Source organism: Ranitomeya variabilis, chromosome 1, assembly GCF_051348905.1.
Source record: "Ranitomeya variabilis isolate aRanVar5 chromosome 1, aRanVar5.hap1, whole genome shotgun sequence".
Taxonomy (NCBI): Eukaryota; Metazoa; Chordata; class Amphibia; order Anura; family Dendrobatidae; genus Ranitomeya; species Ranitomeya variabilis.
Window position 1 is genome coordinate 51,585,322 of NC_135232.1, and position 19,093 is coordinate 51,604,414.

Sequence of the window (19,093 nt, forward strand, 5' to 3'; positions counted from 1 at the left end):
CCTGATGGTCAGTATAACCCAATGTCACACAGGCCTGATGGTCAGTATAACCCAATGTCACACAGCCCTGATGGTCAGTATAACCCAATGTCACATAGCCCCGATGGTCAGTACAGCCCAGACGTCACACAGCCCCGATGGTCAGTATGGCACCCGATGTCACACAGCCCTGATGGTCAGTATGGCCCTAATAGAAAGTAAATAACTTGGCACTCAACTTGTGTATAGTGATGATTTTAAGAATTAAATATTTATTACTTGGATCGCAGTCCAGCATAAACGTTTCGGTCAAAACAATAAGACCTTCTTCAGTAGACCGACTGCTTGTCAGATGTAGAGGGTCACAGAGGTATAGGTGAGATCCTATATATTAATTGTAAATAGACCTCAGATTAATTGGATATGAACGCATAGTTCTTCAAATTGTGGTAAGGTTGGTAACTAAAATAGCCAGGATAGGTATGTATCCCATAGAATGAAAGAGCAGGGTAACTTTCAATGTGCTGGCATAAATGTTATTGTATATAATGGCCAATAGTTACTTGTGTAGTGGCACAAAATTCTATTATGCAAGGTCTCCTTGAGAGTCCTGTAGGATAGGTGCCACTGTGTTACCGGCCCCAATAAGTTGTAAACGGATGGTGTGCATCAACGCGGTGTCCGGAACCAGCGGCGGACACCGCGTTGATGCACACCATCCGTTTACAACTTATTGGGGCCGGTAACACAGTGGCACCTATCCTACAGGACTCTCAAGGAGACCTTGCATAATAGAATTTTGTGCCACTACACAAGTAACTATTGGCCATTATATACAATAACATTTATGCCAGCACATTGAAAGTTACCCTGCTCTTTCATTCTATGGGATACATACCTATCCTGGCTATTTTAGTTACCAACCTTACCACAATTTGAAGAACTATGCGTTCATATCCAATTAATCTGAGGTCTATTTACAATTAATATATAGGATCTCACCTATACCTCTGTGACCCTCTACATCTGACAAGCAGTCGGTCTACTGAAGAAGGTCTTATTGTTTTGACCGAAACGTTTATGCTGGACTGCGATCCAAGTAATAAATATTTAATTCTTAAAATCATCACTATACACAAGTTGAGTGCCAAGTTACTTACTTTCTATAATCTTACTGGTGTGGGCAACCTATCTTGAGCACCAACACAGCTGTGCCACTATATACTTCGAGTATGGCCCTAATGTCATACAGCCCCGATAGTCAGTATGGCCCTAATGACACACAGCCCCGATGGTCAGTATGGCCCCTATGTCACACAGCTTTGATGGTCAGTATGGCGCCCGATGTCACACAGCCTTGATAGGCAGTATGGCCCTAATGTCACAAAGCTTCGATGGTCAGTATGGCACTCGATATCACACAGCCCTGATGGGCAGTATGGCCCTGATGTCACACAGCCCCAATGGTCAGTATGGCCCTGATGTCACACAGCCACAATGGTCAGTATGGCCCAGAGCCGATGGTCAGTATGGACCATGATATTACAAAGCACCAATGGTCAGTATGACCCAAATGTAACACAGCCCCGATGGTCAGTATGGCCCTAATGTCACACAGCCCCGATGGTCAGTATGGCCCTAATGTCATACAGCCAGCCCCGATGGTCAATATGGCCCCGATGTCACACAGCTTTGATGGTGAGTATGGCGCCCGATGTCACACAGCCTTGATAGGCAGTATGGGGCCCTAATGTCACAAAACTTCAATGGTCAGTATGGCATCTGATATCACACAGCCCTAATGGTCAGTATGGCCCAGATGTCACACAGGGCCGATGGTCAGTATGGACCACGATATCACAAAGCCCTGATGGTCAGTATGTCCACGATGTCACACAGTGCCAGTGTTCAGTATGACCGAAATGTCACACAGCGCCAATGGTCAGTATGGCCCCTGATGTCACACAGCACTGACAGTCAGTATGGCGTCCAGTGTTACACAGCGCCGATGGTCAGTATGGCTGCGAAGTCACACAGCACCGATGGTCATTATGGCCCTGATGTCACATAGCCCTGATAGTCAGTATGGTCCCGATGTCACACAGTGCTGATAGTCAGTCTGGCCCTGATGTCACATTGCCCCGATGGTCAGTATGACCCTGACAGTACTGCTCATATATCACACAGCCCAGATGGTCAGTATGGCCCCAATGTCACAAAGCCCTGATGGTCAGTATGACCCTGACTTCAGACAGCCCCAGTGGTCAGAATGGCCCCAGATGTCACACAGCCCCAATGGTCAGTATGGCTTCTGATGTCACACAGCCCCGACGGATGGTAAGTATGGCCACAATGTCACTCAGCCCCGATGATCAGTATGGCCCTGATGTCACACAGACCTGATGGTCATTCTGGCCCCTGATTTCACACAAAGTTAATGGTCAGCATGTCCTCCAATGTCACACATCACCCATGGGCAGAATAGCTCCGCTATATTTTAAATTTAAAGAAGGAGAAGCAATCCCCTCCTACACCACTACTGTATTATCATCATGTATAATAACAGAAGTCTGAAATCCTGTACTTTTCACACCGGCCTAGTATTAGACTCAGTTCCTTTTCTTTACTAAAGACTTTTCAGCAGTCTCGTTACCATGCCCAACAAGATTACAACAAAGGGCAATACCTAAACACATATAGGCAAGTCATTGAACAGGAGGGGGAGGAGGTAAGCTGTGACATAACTTATTGTGAATGACGGGTGGATTTTATATATATGTATGTATATATATATATACTAGATGGTGGCCCGATTCTAACGCATCGGGTATTCTAGAATATGCATGTCCACGTAGTATATAGCACAGCCCACGTAGTATATTGCCCAGCCACGTAGTATATTGCCCAGCCACGTAGTATATTGCCCAGCCACGTAGTATATTGCCCAGTCACGTAGTATATTGCCCAGCCACGTAGTATATTGCCCAGTCACGTAGTGTACAGCACAGAGCCACGTAGTATATTGCCCAGCCACGTAGTATATTGCCCAGTCACGTAGTATATTGCCCAGCCACGTAGTATATTGCCCAGCCACGTATATTGCCCAGCCACGTAGTATATTGCCCAGCCATGTAGTATATTGCCCAGTTACGTAGTATATTGCCCAGTGACGTAGTATACAGCACAGAGCCACGTAGTATATTGCCCAGCCACATAGTATGTAGTATATTGCCCAGTCACGTAGTATATTGCCCAGTCACGTAGTATATTGCCCAGCGACGTGGTATATAGCACAGCCCATGTAGTATATTGCCCAGCCACGTAGTATATAGCAGAGCCCATGTAGTATATTGCCCAGCCACGTAGTATATAGCACAGCCCATGTAGTATATTGCACAGCCCATGTAGTATATTGACCAGCCCACGTAGTATATAGCAATGTGGGCATCATATCCCTGCTAAAAAAAAGAAATAAAATAAAAAATAGTTATATATTCACCTTCTGGAGCCCCCGGATCCAAGCGAAGCGGTTACCGATGCTGCTCGTGTGCTCCGGTCTCAAGAGCGCATTGTGGTCTTGCGAGATGATGACGTAGCGGTCTCGCGAGACCGCTACGTCATCATCTCGCGAGATCGCAGCATGGAGCGGTCACCGGCGCGTCGCGAGCGGGAAAGGCCTGTTGTCGATCCGGGGGCCGACGGACGGTGAGTATATAATGATTTTTTTTAATTATTATTTTTAACATTAAATCGTTTTACTATTCATGCTGCATAGGCAGCATAAATAGTAAAAAGTTGGTCACACAGGGTTAATAGCAGCATTAACCGAGTGCGTTACACCGCGGTCAACGCTGCCATTAACCCTGTGTGAGCGCAGACTGGAGGGGAGTACGGAGCGGGCACTGACTGCGGGGAGGACAGAGCGGCCATTTTTCCGCCGGACTGTGCCCGTTGCTGATTGGTCGTGGCTGTTTTGCCACGACCAATCAGCGACTTGGATTACATGACAGACAGAGGCCGCCGCGACCAATGAATATCTGTGACAGACAGAAGGACGGAAGTGACCCTTAGACAATTATATAGTAGATATATATATATATATATATATATATATATATATATATATATATATATATATATATATATACATATACATACACCGCTCTGGCAAAAATTAAAAGACCACCACATCAAAACCCTGTCATGGGCAGCCCAATCTCCAGACCTGAACTCCATTGAAAACCTCTGGAATGTGATCAAGAGGGAGATGGATAGTCACAAGCCATCAAACCAAGAAGAACTGCTTAAATGTTTGTACCAGGAGTGGCATAAGGTCACCCAAAAGCAGTGTGATAGACTGGTGAAAAGCATGCCAAGACGCATGAAAGCTGTGATTAAAAATCATGGTTATTCCACAAAATATTGATTTCTGAACTCTTCCTGAGTTAAAACATTAGTATTGTTGTTTCTAAATGATTATGAACTTGTTTTCTTTGCATTATTTGAGATCTGAAAGCACTGTTTTTTGTTTTTTTTTTAACTATTTTTCTTTGTCAGAAAAAAAATACAAAATGTATTGCTTGGAAATTTGGAGACATGTTGTCAGAAGTTTACAGACTAAAAGAACAATTTACATTTTACTCAAAAATATACCTATAAAGAGAAAAATCATACAAACTGAACGTTTTGCAGTGGTCTCTTAATTTTTGCCACAGCTGTGTATATATATACAGTACAGACCAAAAGTTTGGACACACCTTCTCATTTAAAGATTTTTCTGTATTTTCATGACTATGAAAATTGTACATTCACACTGAAGGCATCAAACTATGAATTAACACATGTGGAATTATATACTTAACAAAAAAGTGTGAAACAACTGAAAATATGTCTTATATTCTAGGTTCTTCAAAGTAGCCACCTTTTGCTTTGATGACTGCTTTGCTCACTCTTGGCATTCTCTTGATGAGCTTCAAGAGGTAGTCACCGGGAATGGTTTTCACTTCACAGGTGTGCCCTGTCAGGTTTAATAAGTGGGATTTCTTGCCTTATAAATGGGGTTGGGACCATCAGTTGTGTTGTGCAGTAGTCTGGTGGATACACAGCTGATAGTCCTACTGAATAGACTGTTAGAATTTGTATTATGGCAAGAAACTTGTTTGGGCTAAAGAACACAAGGAATGGACATTAGACCAGTGGAAATCTGTGCTTTGGTCTGATGAGTCCAAATTTGAGATCTTTGGTTCCAACCACCGTGTCTTTGTGCGACGCAGAAAAGGTGAACAGATGGACTCTACATGCCTGGTTCCCACCGTGAAGCATGGAGGAGGAGGTGTGATGGTGTGGGGGTGCTTTGCTGCTGACACTGTTGGGGATTTATTAAAAACTGAAGGCATACTGAACCAGCTTGGCTACCACAGCATCTTGCAGCGACATGCTATTCCATCCGGTTTGTGTTTAGTTGGACCATCATTTATTTTTCAACAGGACAATGACCCCAAACACACCTCCAGGCTGTGTAAGGGCTATTTGACCAAGAAGGAGAGTGATAGGGTGCTATGCCAGATGACCTGGCCTCCACAGTCACCAGGCCTGAACCCAATCAAGATGGTTTGGGGTGAGCTGGACCGCAGAGTGAAGGCAAAAGGGCCAACAAGTGCTAAGCATCTCTGGGAACTCCTTCAAGATTGTTGGAAGACCATTCCCGGTGACTACTTCTTGAAGCTCATCAAGAGAATGCCAAGAGTGTGCAAAGCAGTCATCAAAGCAAAAGGTGGCTACTTTGAAGAGCCTAGAATATAAGACATATTTTCAGTTGTTTCACACTTTTTTGTTAAGTATATAATTCCACATGTGTTAATTCATAGTTTTGATGCCTTCAGTGCGAATGTACAATTTTCATAGTCATGAAAATACAGAAAAATCTTTAAATGAGAAGGTGTGTCCAAACTTTTGGTCTGTACTATATCTATCTATCTATCTATCTATCTATCTATCTATCTATCTATCTATCTATCTATAATCCACAATTCACAATAGGTGATGTCACAGCTCACCTCCTCCACCTGTACGATGACCTGAATATGCTCAGAGAATACTTCTATACCAGTCAATGAGTCAGAGACAATCTATTTCTGATTTATAGCCATGTGGCTGCTGAAAAGAACAAGAAGATTCAGTCTAGTATTGCGTTTGGTGTCCAGAGTGAAATTGCAAGATTTCAGATTTTTTTTAAAATATAGTTAGTGATAAAGAAATCTAATAGTGAAAAAAAGTTTAGTATTAAAAAATTTCTACAATCGGACATTTTCTGAGCACACATCCCCTTTAATATTCTACGTACAAGGTGTATACTGCTCGGTCTGTAGATCTGAAGGGAAGAGGTATCTCTCGATGGCGCCATCATCTTCTGTCTTATCCAACCATCGCCCACATGGAAATTTCAAGCGTTGGCCGAGTGAAGGGGCATCGACTTCCACCCAGTCGAGGAACCACCCAGCAGAGGTGCCTAGAATACAGCAGAACGATCAGCCAAACGCAACATGACAGTCAGCCAAGAAAACATCCGAGGAGCTGACAGGGCGTCACTTCTAAATCGCTCTCCTCACCCCAGGCGGCTGCTGAAAGCAACCATTAATATTAGTGATAGATGTGACCCCAGTGTGACTGCGCTCAGACGCCACACATCACCTGGAATAACCTGAAGCAATAAATGATCTCAGGCTTCAGAGAATAAACCTGAACATAAGCCAAGAACAAGCCATCCTCCTCTGCTGCACAATGTATTCTGACAGCAAGACGCAGAGGAAGGGAGAAGATGTGGGTCTACTGTGCGACATTCTCCTGGGTGGGCATGCCATGTCATGGAGCTACTGGGAAAAGAGGGGCCACATCAGACATGCACAAGGCACCCCTCACACCCTACAGCTTTACACATTGGGGTCTGGGGGTCACGTGGCTGACCCTTACTGCACGGAAATGGTAAACGTTGAGGAGAGGGAAGAAATTGATAGTATAAATCACCACCTAAACAGTTATTTGTAGGGGTCTTTATTAGTGATGAGCGAGTATACTCATTGCTCAGGTTTTCCGGTCTCCGAGTATTTGTAACTGCTCGGAGATTGCGTTTTCATCGCCTCAGCTGAATGATTTACAGCTACTAGCCAGCCTGAGTACATGTGGGGATTCCTTAGCAACCGGGCAACCCCCACATGTATTCAGGCTGGGTAGTAGCTGTAAATCATTCAGATGAGGAGATGAAAACTCAATCTCCGAGCAGTTACAAATACTCGGAGACCACCCGAACGTGCTCGGGAAAACTCGAGCAACGAGTACACTCGCTCATCACTAAAGACTCTTTATATATATCAATGTGCTTTCCTAACATATCCACAGACTGTTGTATTACAAGTCTAAAAGAGAAATAGATAGATGCTGTATATACCAGGATATGGGACATATATACTAAGATGGGGAATATACAGTCATGGCCGAAAGTTGTTGGCGCCCTTGAAATTTTTCCAGAAAACGAAGTATTTCTCCCAGAAAATTATTGCAATTATGTTAGGTTATACACGTTTATTTCCTTTGTGAGTATTAGAATAGTTAAAAAATAAATGAGAAAAAAAGGCAAATTAGACATAATTTCTCACAAAACCCTAAAAATGGGCGGACAAAATTGTTGGCACCCTCAACTTAATATTTAGTTGCACACTCTTTGGAATAAATAACTGCAATCAATCGCTTCCTATAACCATCAGCAAGCATCCTACACCTCTCAACTGGAATTATGGAGCACTCTTCTTTTACAATGTGCCCCAGTTCTCTCATATATGAAGGCGACTTCTCCCAACTGCAATGTTAAAATCTCTTCACAGGTGTTCACTGTGATTTTGATCCGGACTCGTTGCTGTCACTTCAGAACTCTGCAGCACTTTGTTTCCATACATTTCTGGGTGCTTCTTGAAGTATATTTGGGGTCATTGTGCTGTTGGAAGACCCATGATCTAGGACACAAACCCAGCTTTCTGGCAATGGGAACTACATTGCAACCCAAAATCCTTTGGGAAACGTCTGATTTCATGATGCCTTGCACACCATCTAGGCACCCAGTAAAAGAGGCAGCAAAACAACCCCAAAACATCTTTGAACCTCCACCATAATTGACTGTAGGTACTGTGTTATTTTCTTTGTAGACCTCATTCTGTTTTTGCTTAAACAGTAGAATGATGTGATTTACCAAAAATATCTATTTTTGTTTCATCTGTCCACAAGATGCTTTCCCAGAAAGATGTGGGCTTACTCACATATATTTTGGCAAACTGCAGTCTAGCTTTTTTATGCCTCTTTGTCAGCAGTGGAATCCTCCTGGGACTCCTGCCATAGCATTTAATTTCATTTAAATGTTGATGAATAGTTCCCGTTAACACTGATGTACCCTGAGCCTGTAGGATAGCTAGTATTTCTTTAGATCTCTATTGCGGCTGCTCATCCACCATCTGCACTATTCTGCATTGCAACATTTCATCAATTTTTATCTGCTGTCCATTTCCAGGGAGATTAGCTACAGTGCCATGGGTTGGAAACTTCTTGATTATGTTGCACACAGTGGACAAAGCAACATCGAAATCTCTGGAGATGGAGTTGTAACCTTTAGATTGTTGATACTGTTCAATAATTTTGGTTCTCAAGTCCTCAGACAGTTCTCTTCTCCTCTTTCTGTTCTCCATGCTTAGTGTGGCACACACAGACAGACAATCAGACAATTCAAACATTTTGTTAACTTCTCCCCTTTTTATCTGCTTTCTGGTGTGATTTTCATATTGCCCACGCCTGTTACTTGCCACAGGCGAGTTTGAAGGAGCATCACATGCTTGAAACAAAGTTGTTTACCCACAATTTTGGAAAGGTGCCAGCATATACCAGGAAGGAGCCCAAAATGGGGGATATTACAACATAATGGGTGAATGGTGCAACTTGTATGTTCTTATAGGATTTAGAATGCTACAAGGGCCCATACATCTGACCAATGTGGGGGGGCCTAGATCCAAATCATACACCGAGGCCCATCGGACTCTGGTTACACCACTGTACAGAAAAGTAGATAGATAGATAGATAGATAGATAGATAGTGATACTGTAGATGGAATAAGATACATTTCATACCTTTGTTGTCATGGCCAATTTTTATTTTTTTGAGTGACCCAATATCCACAGCCTCCACCGTGAAAACATCGATTTGCCCCCTTTCAAATTTGTTCTTGTTAGTTTTAGAAGCTTTAAGATTCATAAAACCTAAGAAGAAAACATGGTGTTAATAGAGATAAAATACTAGGAGACCAGTCCACGGCTGTAATATTACTATCCACTATTAAAGATTTAGCGGCCACATGGAGACACACAAATGTTGATAGCATGGGTGCTGCGTACCAGTGTCGTCCTTCTCTCCAAATAGAATTATAAAGACGTTGGCATCAGTCCCACCGTTCTTCTTGTCTCCAGTCTTCACTCGTACTGTGTATGTAGTGGATTTGGCTGTGGGAGACAAAGTGATATACTGATATATGTGCACAACCAGATACTGAAGGTATAACCTCAATGTACAGCAGTCACAAGGGTTTTAGGCATCTTCACATCTTAGAACATGGATTAATTCTACATAAAAAGATGAAAGATAAAATTACATCAAGACCTGAAATACCATCTGTGTTATATTCCTGGGGTTGTTTTTGGAAAATGTCAGTAAGTTTGTTGACATGAGTCAAGACAGTCACTAGTGAGGATCTTCTATTTTCCAGCCCCTAATGTTGAAGGACCTAGTGTTATGACCCCAGTGGACAGGGTCTCAGAGGAACGTGTAAGTCTGCGAGATTCAAAAATCCAGCTCATAGGGCTGTGGTAACTGGGTTGACCAAATAGCTACTCCTAACGCCAACACTAGAAGTAGCCGGGGATCATGCCTACGGTGATCGCTAGATGACTCGCGCCAGCCGGAGAATCTAACTACCCCTAGGAGAAGAAAACAAAGACCTCTCTTGCCTCCAGAGAATCGGACCCCAAAGCAAGATACAAGCCCCCCACAAATAATAACGGTGAGGTAAGAGGAAATGACAAACACAGAAATGAACCAGGTTCAGCAAAGAGAGGCCAGCTTACTAATAGCAGAATATAGCAAGATAACTTATCTGGTCAACAAAAACCCTATAAAAATCCACGCTGGAGATTCAAGAACCCCCGAACCGTCTAACGGTCCGGGGGGAGAACACCAGCCCCCTAGAGCTTCCAGCAAAGGTCAGGATACAGATTGGAACAAGCTGGACAAAAATACCAAACAAAACAAAAGCAAAAAGCAAGGAAGCAGACTTAGCTTGAAATACAGGAACCAGGATCATAGGACAAGAGCACAACAGATTAGCTCTGATTACAATGATGCCAGGCATTGAACTGAAGGTCCAGGGAGCTTATATAGCAACGCCCCTGAGGATATAGGAAAAGACAGAAGCTCCAGAGTCAAATCACTAATGACCACTAGAGGGAGCAAAAAGCAAAATCACAACAGTACCCCCCCCTTAGTGAGGGGTCACCGAACCCTCACCACGACCACCAGGGCGATCAGGATGAGCGGCGTGAAAGGCACGAACTAAATCGGCCGCATGAACATCAGAGGCGACCACCCAGGAATTATCTTCCTGACCATAGCCCTTCCACTTGACCAGGTACTGAAGCCTCCGCCTGGAGAGACGAGAATCCAAGATCTTCTCCACCACGTACTCCAACTCGCCCTCAACCAACACCGGAGCAGGAGGCTCAGCAGAAGGAACCACAGGCACAACGTACCGCCGCAACAAGGACCTATGAAACACGTTGTGGATAGCAAACGACACAGGAAGATCCAGGCGAAAGGATACAGGATTAAGGATTTCCAATATCTTGTAAGGACCAATAAAACGAGGTTTAAATTTGGGAGAGGAAACCTTCATAGGAACAAAGCGGGAAGAAAGCCACACCAAATCCCCAACACGTAGTCGGGGACCCACACCGCGGCGGCGGTTGGCAAAGCGCTGAGCCCTCTCCTGTGACAACTTCAAGTTGTCCACCACAAGATTCCAGATCCGCTGCAACCTATCCACCACAGAATCCACCCCAGGGCAGTCAGAAGGTTCCACATGACCCGAAGAAAAACGAGGGTGGAAACCAGAGTTGCAGAAAAACGGCGAAACCAAGGTGGCGGAACTAGCCCGATTATTAAGGGCAAACTCAGCCAACACACGTCGCAGATCTGGAGAAATAGCTGACAAGATAATACCATCCTTAAGAATACCAACAGGTTCAGCGACTCCAGGAGCATCAGGCACAAAGCTCCTGGAAAGAGCATCGGCCTTCACATTTTTTGAACCTGGTAAATACGAGACAACAAAGTCAAAACGGGAGAAAAACAATGACCAGCGGGCCTGTCTAGGATTCAGGCGTTTAGCAGACTCGAGATACATCAGATTTTTGTGATCAGTCAAGACCACCACACGATGCTTAGCACCCTCGAGCCAATGACGCCACTCCTCAAATGCCCATTTCATGGCCAACAACTCCCGATTGCCCACATCATAATTTCGCTCCGCAGGCGAAAACTTCCTAGAGAAAAAGGCGCAAGGTCTCATAACAGAGCAACCAGGGCCTCTCTGCGACAAAACGGCCCCTGCTCCAATCTCTGAAGCATCCACCTCAACCTGAAAGGGAAGCGAGACATCAGGCTGGCACAAAACAGGCGCCGAAGTAAACCGACGTTTCAACTCCTGGAAAGCCTCCACGGCAGCAGGAGCCCAATTAACCACATCGGAGCCCTTCTTGGTCATATCCGTCAAAGGTTTCACAATGCTAGAAAAGTTAGCGATAAAACGACGGTAGAAGTTAGCGAAACCCAAGAACTTCTGAAGACTCTTAACTGACGAGGGCTGAGTCCAATCAAGAATAGCTCGGACCTTGACTGGGTCCATCTCCACAGCAGAAGGGGAAAAAATGAACCCCAAAAAGGGAACCTTCTGTACACCAAAAAGACACTTTGAGCCCTTGACAAACAAAGAATTTTCACGCAAAATTTTAAAGACCATCCTGACCTGCTCCACATGCGAGTCCCAATTATCAGAAAAAACCAGAATATCATCCAGATAAACGATCAAAAATTTATCCAGATAGTTCCGGAAAATGTCATGCATAAAGGACTGAAAAACTGAAGGGGCATTAGAGAGCCCAAAAGGCATCACCAAGTACTCAAAATGACCTTCGGGCGTATTGAATGCGGTTTTCCATTCATCACCTTGCTTAATGCGCACAAGGTTGTACGCACCACGAAGGTCTATCTTGGTAAACCACTTGGCACCTTTAATCCGGGCAAACAAGTCAGACAACAGAGGCAAAGGATACTGAAATTTGACAGTGATCTTATTTAAAAGCCGATAGTCAATACAAGGCCTCAAAGATCCGTCCTTTTTAGCCACAAAAAAGAATCCCGCACCAAGAGGGGAAGAAGACGGACGGATGTGTCCTTTCTCCAGAGACTCCTTGATATATGAACGCATAGCGGTATGTTCAGGTATCGACAGATTAAACAGTCTTCCCTTAGGAAATTTACTGCCTGGAATCAAATCTATTGCACAGTCACATTCCCTATGAGGAGGCAATGCACTGGACCTGGACTCGCTAAAGACATCCTGATAATCAGACAAATACTCCGGAACTTCCGAAGGCGTAGAAGAAGCAATAGACACAGGCAGGGAATCCTCATGAATACCACGACAGCCCCAACTAGACACTGACATAGCCTTCCAGTCAAGGACTGGATTATGGGTCTGTAACCATGGCAGCCCCAAAACAACCAAATCATGCATTTTATGTAGAACGAGAAAACGTATCACCTCGCGGTGTTCAGGAGTCATGCACATGGTAACCTGTGTCCAATACTGCGGTTTATTTTCTGCTAATGGCGTAGCATCAATACCCCTAAGAGGGATAGGATTTTCTAATGGTTCAAGAATAAAACCACAGCGCTTAGCAAATGAGAGATCCATAAGACTCAGGGCAGCACCTGAATCTACAAACGCCATGACAGGATAAGATGACAGTGAGCAAATCAAAGTTACAGACAGAATAAACTTAGGATGCAAATTACCAACGGTGACAGGACTAACAACCTTAGATATACGTTTAGAGCATGCTGAGATAACATGTGTAGAATCACCACAGTAGTAGCACAAGCCATCCGGCGTCTATGAATTTTCCTCTCATTTCTAGTCAGGATTCTATCACATTGCATCAAATCAGGTGTCCGTTCAGACAACACCATGAGGGAATTTGCGGTTTTTCTATCACAATGCATCACATCAGGTGTCTGTTCAGACAACAACATGAGGGAATTTGCGGTTTTGCGCTCCCGCAACCGCCGGTCAATTTGAATAGCCAGGGACATGGTATCATTCAGACCTGTGGGAATGGGAAAACCCACCATAACATTCTTAATGGCTTCAGAAAGGCCATTTCTAAAATTAGCAGCCAGTGCACACTCGTTCCAATGTGTCAGCACGGACCATTTCCGAAATTTTTGGCAATACACCTCAGCCTCGTCCTGGCCCTGAGACATAGCCAGCAAGGCTTTCTCTGCCTGAATCTCAAGATTGGGTTCCTCATAAAGTAAACCGAGCGCCAGAAAAAACGCATCAATATCAGCCAATGCCGGATCTCCTGGCGCCAACGAAAAAGCCCAATCTTGAGGGTCACCCCGTAAGAATGAAATAACAATTTTTACTTGTTGAGCAGAGTCTCCAGACGAACAAGGTTTCAGGGACAAAAACAATTTACAATTATTCCTGAAATTCCTAAACTTAAATCGGTCTCCTGAAAACAGTTCAGGAATCGGAATCTTGGGTTCAGACCTAGGATTTCTGGTAACATAATCTTGTATACCCTGCACACGAGCGGCAAGCTGGTCCACACTTGTAATCAAGGTCTGGACATTCATGTCTGCAGCAAGCTTAAGCCACTCTGAGGTAAAGGGGAAAAGAAAAAAAAAAAAAAAAAATGAGAGAGGGAAAAAAAAACCTCAAAATTTTCTTTCTTATAATCCCACTTCTGCAATGCATTAAACATTTAATACTGGCCTGGCATACTGTTATGACCCCAGTGGACAGGGTCTCAGAGGAACGTGTAAGTCTGCGAGATTCAAAAATCCAGCTCATAGGGCTGTGGTAACTGGGTTGACCAAATAGCTACTCCTAACGCCAACACTAGAAGTAGCCGGGGATCATGCCTACGGTGATCGCTAGATGACTCGCGCCAGCCGGAGAATCTAACTACCCCTAGGAGAAGAAAACAAAGACCTCTCTTGCCTCCAGAGAATCGGACCCCAAAGCAAGATACAAGCCCCCCACAAATAATAACGGTGAGGTAAGAGGAAATGACAAACACAGAAATGAACCAGGTTCAGCAAAGAGAGGCCAGCTTACTAATAGCAGAATATAGCAAGATAACTTATCTGGTCAACAAAAACCCTATAAAAATCCACGCTGGAGATTCAAGAACCCCCGAACCGTCTAACGGTCCGGGGGGAGAACACCAGCCCCCTAGAGCTTCCAGCAAAGGTCAGGATACAGATTGGAACAAGCTGGACAAAAATACCAAACAAAACAAAAGCAAAAAGCAAGGAAGCAGACTTAGCTTGAAATACAGGAACCAGGATCATAGGACAAGAGCACAACAGATTAGCTCTGATTACAACGATGCCAGGCATTGAACTGAAGGTCCAGGGAGCTTATATAGCAACGCCCCTGAACTAACGGCCCAGGTGAGGATATAGGAAAAGACAGAAGCTCCAGAGTCAAATCACTAATGACCACTAGAGGGAGCAAAAAGCAAAATCACAACACCTAGTCTTACATGGTCCTTGGCATCTAACACGTTGCGAAACGTTGCATACACAGATCACCTCCAACTGATGGAAATGCTGATGTTCAGTACTGTGCAAATGTTTTCGGCAGGTATGGAAAAGTGCTTTCAAAACTAGACGTGCTAATAGTTTATTTTATAAATTTATAAAATACAAAGTGAATGAACAAAAGAAAGATCTAAATCCCATAAATATTTGATGATCGCCATTTGACTTCATGAATTCTTCTAGGTACTACTAGGTACACTTTCATACAGTCAGAGATTTTTGTAGGATTATAGTCCGGTGTAGGGGTAACCAGGTATGGTAAACAGGTGATTATGATCATCACTTTCATATGTAGACTGAAACAGTTATTAACTGTAAAAGAAACAGCTGTGTAGGAGTCTTAAAACTGGGAGTGGAACAGCCAAACGTTGCTACAAAGGTGAGGTTTTAGAATACTGTTTCTTGTCACAGGTTATACATTATGTCAAGACTGAGCAAAGCAACACGATGCAAGGTAGTTATACTGCATCATCAAGGTCTCTCCCAGGAGAAGGTATCAAAACAGACTGGGGAGTCAAAATGAGCTGTTCTAGCTCTTCTGAAGAAGCACCAAGATATGGGCAATGTTGAGGACCATAAACGTAGTGGTTGGGCAAAGAATCTTAATGCAGCAGATAAAAGACACATTATGCTTAATTCCCTTCAAAATTGAAAGATGTCCAGCAGCGCCATCAGCTCAAAACTGGCAGCAACCAGTGGAAGTAAGCTACACCCGTCTACTGTTTTGCAAGAAGTGGTCTACATGAAAGAATTACCACCAAACGTTACTTCTGTATGAGAAGATTCTCAAGCATCTCAAATATGCAAAACATAGGAACTGACGTGCATCTGATTGGCTCCAAATTTATTCTACAGCAGAACAATGACCCCAAGAGAACAAGGTGTCCTGGAAGTGATGATTTGGCCCCCAAAAGAGCCCTGCACATCATCCAGTCTATCTTTAATGAGGAGACAGAAGGACTTGCACAAGCGACATCCACAGATGATCTGTGGTTAGTTCTCCAAGATACTTAGAATAATTTCTCTACCGAGTTCCTTTAAAAACTTTGTGCAAGTACAAGTGTATCTCAAAGTGATGAAGGCAAAGGGGGTCACCAATTAAGGATTTGATTTAGATTTCACGTTTGTTCATTAATTTTGCATTTTGTTAACTGACAAAAAGAAACTATTAACACTTCTATTTTCGAAAGCTTCTTACTTTGCAGCATTTTTTCAGCATCTTCCTAAAACTTTACTCACACTTTATTAAATTGCTGCCACTTTTTTTTTTAAATATGTGTATTTATTTAATATCATCTATCTATCATCTATTTAATATCTATCTAATATTTATCTAATATCTATCTATTATCTATCTATCACATATCTATCTATTATCTATCTATCTCATCTATCTCTCATCTATCTCTCATCTAACTATTAACTATCTATTATCTATCTATCTATTATTTATCTATCATCTCTCCATTATCTATATATCTATCTATTGTCTTTCTATTATCTTACTATCATCTATCTAATATCTACAGTATCTATTATCTATCTATCTATCATCTATCTATTATCCATCTATTATCCATCTATCTATTATATATCTATCTATTATCTATCTATCATCTATACATCTATTATCTATCTATCTATTATCTGTCTATTATCTATCATCTATCTATTATCTATCATCTATCTAATATCTATCTTTTTATCTATCTATCTGTCTGTTCATCCATCTCACATGAGTACAAGATGAAGGTCCAGTATAACATGACTATATACTGAATATATTATCTCACCAGTGACATCCAACTGTCTTCCAGGATAATCATCGACCATTCCACAAAAAAAAAAGTAATTGATTCTTCCTCACATATACAGTATATACATTTATATTCCATACTACGACACCTACGTAGAATACTACAACCCAGGAGGCGCACGTCGGCCATTCAACCAGATGGCTCTGGTTGATGTAAACAGTAAGTGAATTCGAGGCTCAGATTTGTAGTTACAGACTCGATGAGAAGATAGAGCAATCGACAGAAGTCCCTTCAGAGCAGTATTCAGATCATAGACCATATGTTACTGCTGTAAATTGGAGTCTTGGGAGATGGCGGCTGCCGAAATGGTGACAGCATCATTAAAATACTTAAAATTCCAAGAATAGAACACGTAAAGGGGTGAGTCCGAGGAAGAGGGACGTTCATGGGAAAGTTTTTAAAGAAACATTCTGTGTAAATAACTTGGTCAGTCCCATGGACAATGAATGGAGGGCAATGTTCAAGCTCGACTACTGCTCCATTCAAACTGAAGACATAGAACCCCGCTCCTGAGTCTGCTGCAAACACACACATCCTAAGACATCATGGAGCGTGAAGGGGTCAAGTGTTAATTCTGGGGAAGGCCCCTTCAAATGGATCCAGTTCTCCGTCACTAAAGGGTCCACAATCTTCTCATTTACTTTGTGTTTTATCTTCTGACCATTGTAAGATTTTGCTTGTGTCATGGAGTTTACATGTACAACAATGTGGACAGTTTTCTAGCTTTCGATTATGGCATCACTTTAAGGGGTCCAAGTGCCATGTCTGTTACGTGTTTCTGCACTTACACTGCTGCGCTCCACTGACTGGTCTGTCACCCCTACACTCTGACTCTCACAACCCCGCTTTCAGTAACACCACCCTCTATAATCAGAGCTCCAGTTTGTTTATGCATAAGCAAGCAAATTATTGCCTCTGACCCCCTGGGATCTGCCCCGTGCTGCACTCTTTGGGAGGTATATATTGCAATAAATGCAGCTTGCACGCTTTTATTGATATGGGATGATCCAGAAGTAAAGACAGCGTTGCTGTGTCCGTCCAGCAGCAGAGAAAATCAATGCAGGCATAGTTGAGATTTTCCACTGTGCTCCCCTTCACTATGACGCAGCCATTTAGCGGGGGAGACGATCTTACAGCAGAACAGAGATCACCATGCATTGCGACTAAGTATGGGGTGGAAGCTCCCTCTAACATCACCATTACATATTGATGAATCGGGGGCTTTTGGACCACACAAACCTTTTTGCTCCAATCCCAGGGTCGCAAGAGATTGCTCTTCCCCGTCTTCATCTTTTTTCATAAATGCTTCATTTACCGGAACCAGCATCCGAGAAATCTGACCGTCATCTTCATCCACGGCCAACCATCTTTGGCATGGGAAAAAGTATCTGCAGTGACAAGGACAGGGATTATATAAAGACATCCAGAGGGGTAACATGAAGTTCCTGTGTGGCGCCCCAGGGTCCTGGTCGTCACAGTAGCATTGCTTTCCTCACGGGGAGAGTGAGTGCTTGGAGGCAAGGAAGGATAACTTTCACCAGGTAAACACAAGCATGCAACATGTTCACACTCCAGGCCACAAGGGGGAGCTTTTGATCCTATTCCTAGGTGACTGATTTGCCCGCCAGGGCCGTGGGGTACCCGGTACCGGGTCTGGTGTTCACAGGGGGATGTCACGGTGGCGACCCGGTCCGTGACCCTGGGCGCCCATGTAAAAGGGGAAATTGAATAAAGTTTATGTTCGTGATGCCACCAGTGGTATTCAGTCAGTGGGGACAGACACTGCTTTAAGGGGTCCACTTGGGTGATGTTATGGCAGCTAGATGGTATAACGTCCCACAGGTGAAGTGTATCCCCAGGACTCCCGGTGTGTAGATGGAAGATGGTGAATGGTGCAGTAAAGAACAAGGACACAGGTTTGCAGTCTCTTTACCTGGTTTACAGAAGACTTCAGGCAGCCACAGTCCAGGGCACCAGATCCCAGGACAGGCAGGGTCCGGCCGGCTTGGAAGCAAATCCAGAGTCCCCTTTACCAGGTGGAGTTAAAAGCCTTCCTCTAGCGCGGTGGTGTTGTAGTCGCTTACTGCCTATGGCTTCAGATAAGGTCCTCACAGTTCTTCTCTCTGTCCCCCATATAGGATAGGACAATACCTGTATGACAGGTAACTCAAGCCTTTTTACAGGGACTCTATCACGCCCCGGGTTCTATGTGTTACTATGTCTTCAGGTGTGTGTGGCGGACAGGTAACTTGCAATTCAGCTGTCCTGCCGGTCTCTGCTATGTGTCTTAGAGTCCCATAAAAGTCTCGGTGTTCTG

The 19,093-nt window shown here is 43.6% G+C and overlaps 1 protein-coding gene across 1 annotated transcript in view; it reads right to left on the reverse strand.

The window, feature by feature from the left end:
• Window positions 1–19,093, reverse strand: part of LOXHD1 (lipoxygenase homology PLAT domains 1) — a 261,656-nt gene that overhangs the window by 68,306 nt on the left and 174,257 nt on the right. Inside the window, exons 28-31 of the mRNA XM_077283599.1 lie at window positions 18,016–18,164; window positions 9,409–9,513; window positions 9,145–9,273; window positions 6,323–6,487 (exon numbers count right to left, since the gene is read on the reverse strand). Of these exons, the coding sequence (XP_077139714.1) occupies window positions 6,323–6,487; window positions 9,145–9,273; window positions 9,409–9,513; window positions 18,016–18,164 (548 nt within the window). The remainder of the gene's footprint in view (window positions 1–6,322; window positions 6,488–9,144; window positions 9,274–9,408; window positions 9,514–18,015; window positions 18,165–19,093) is intronic.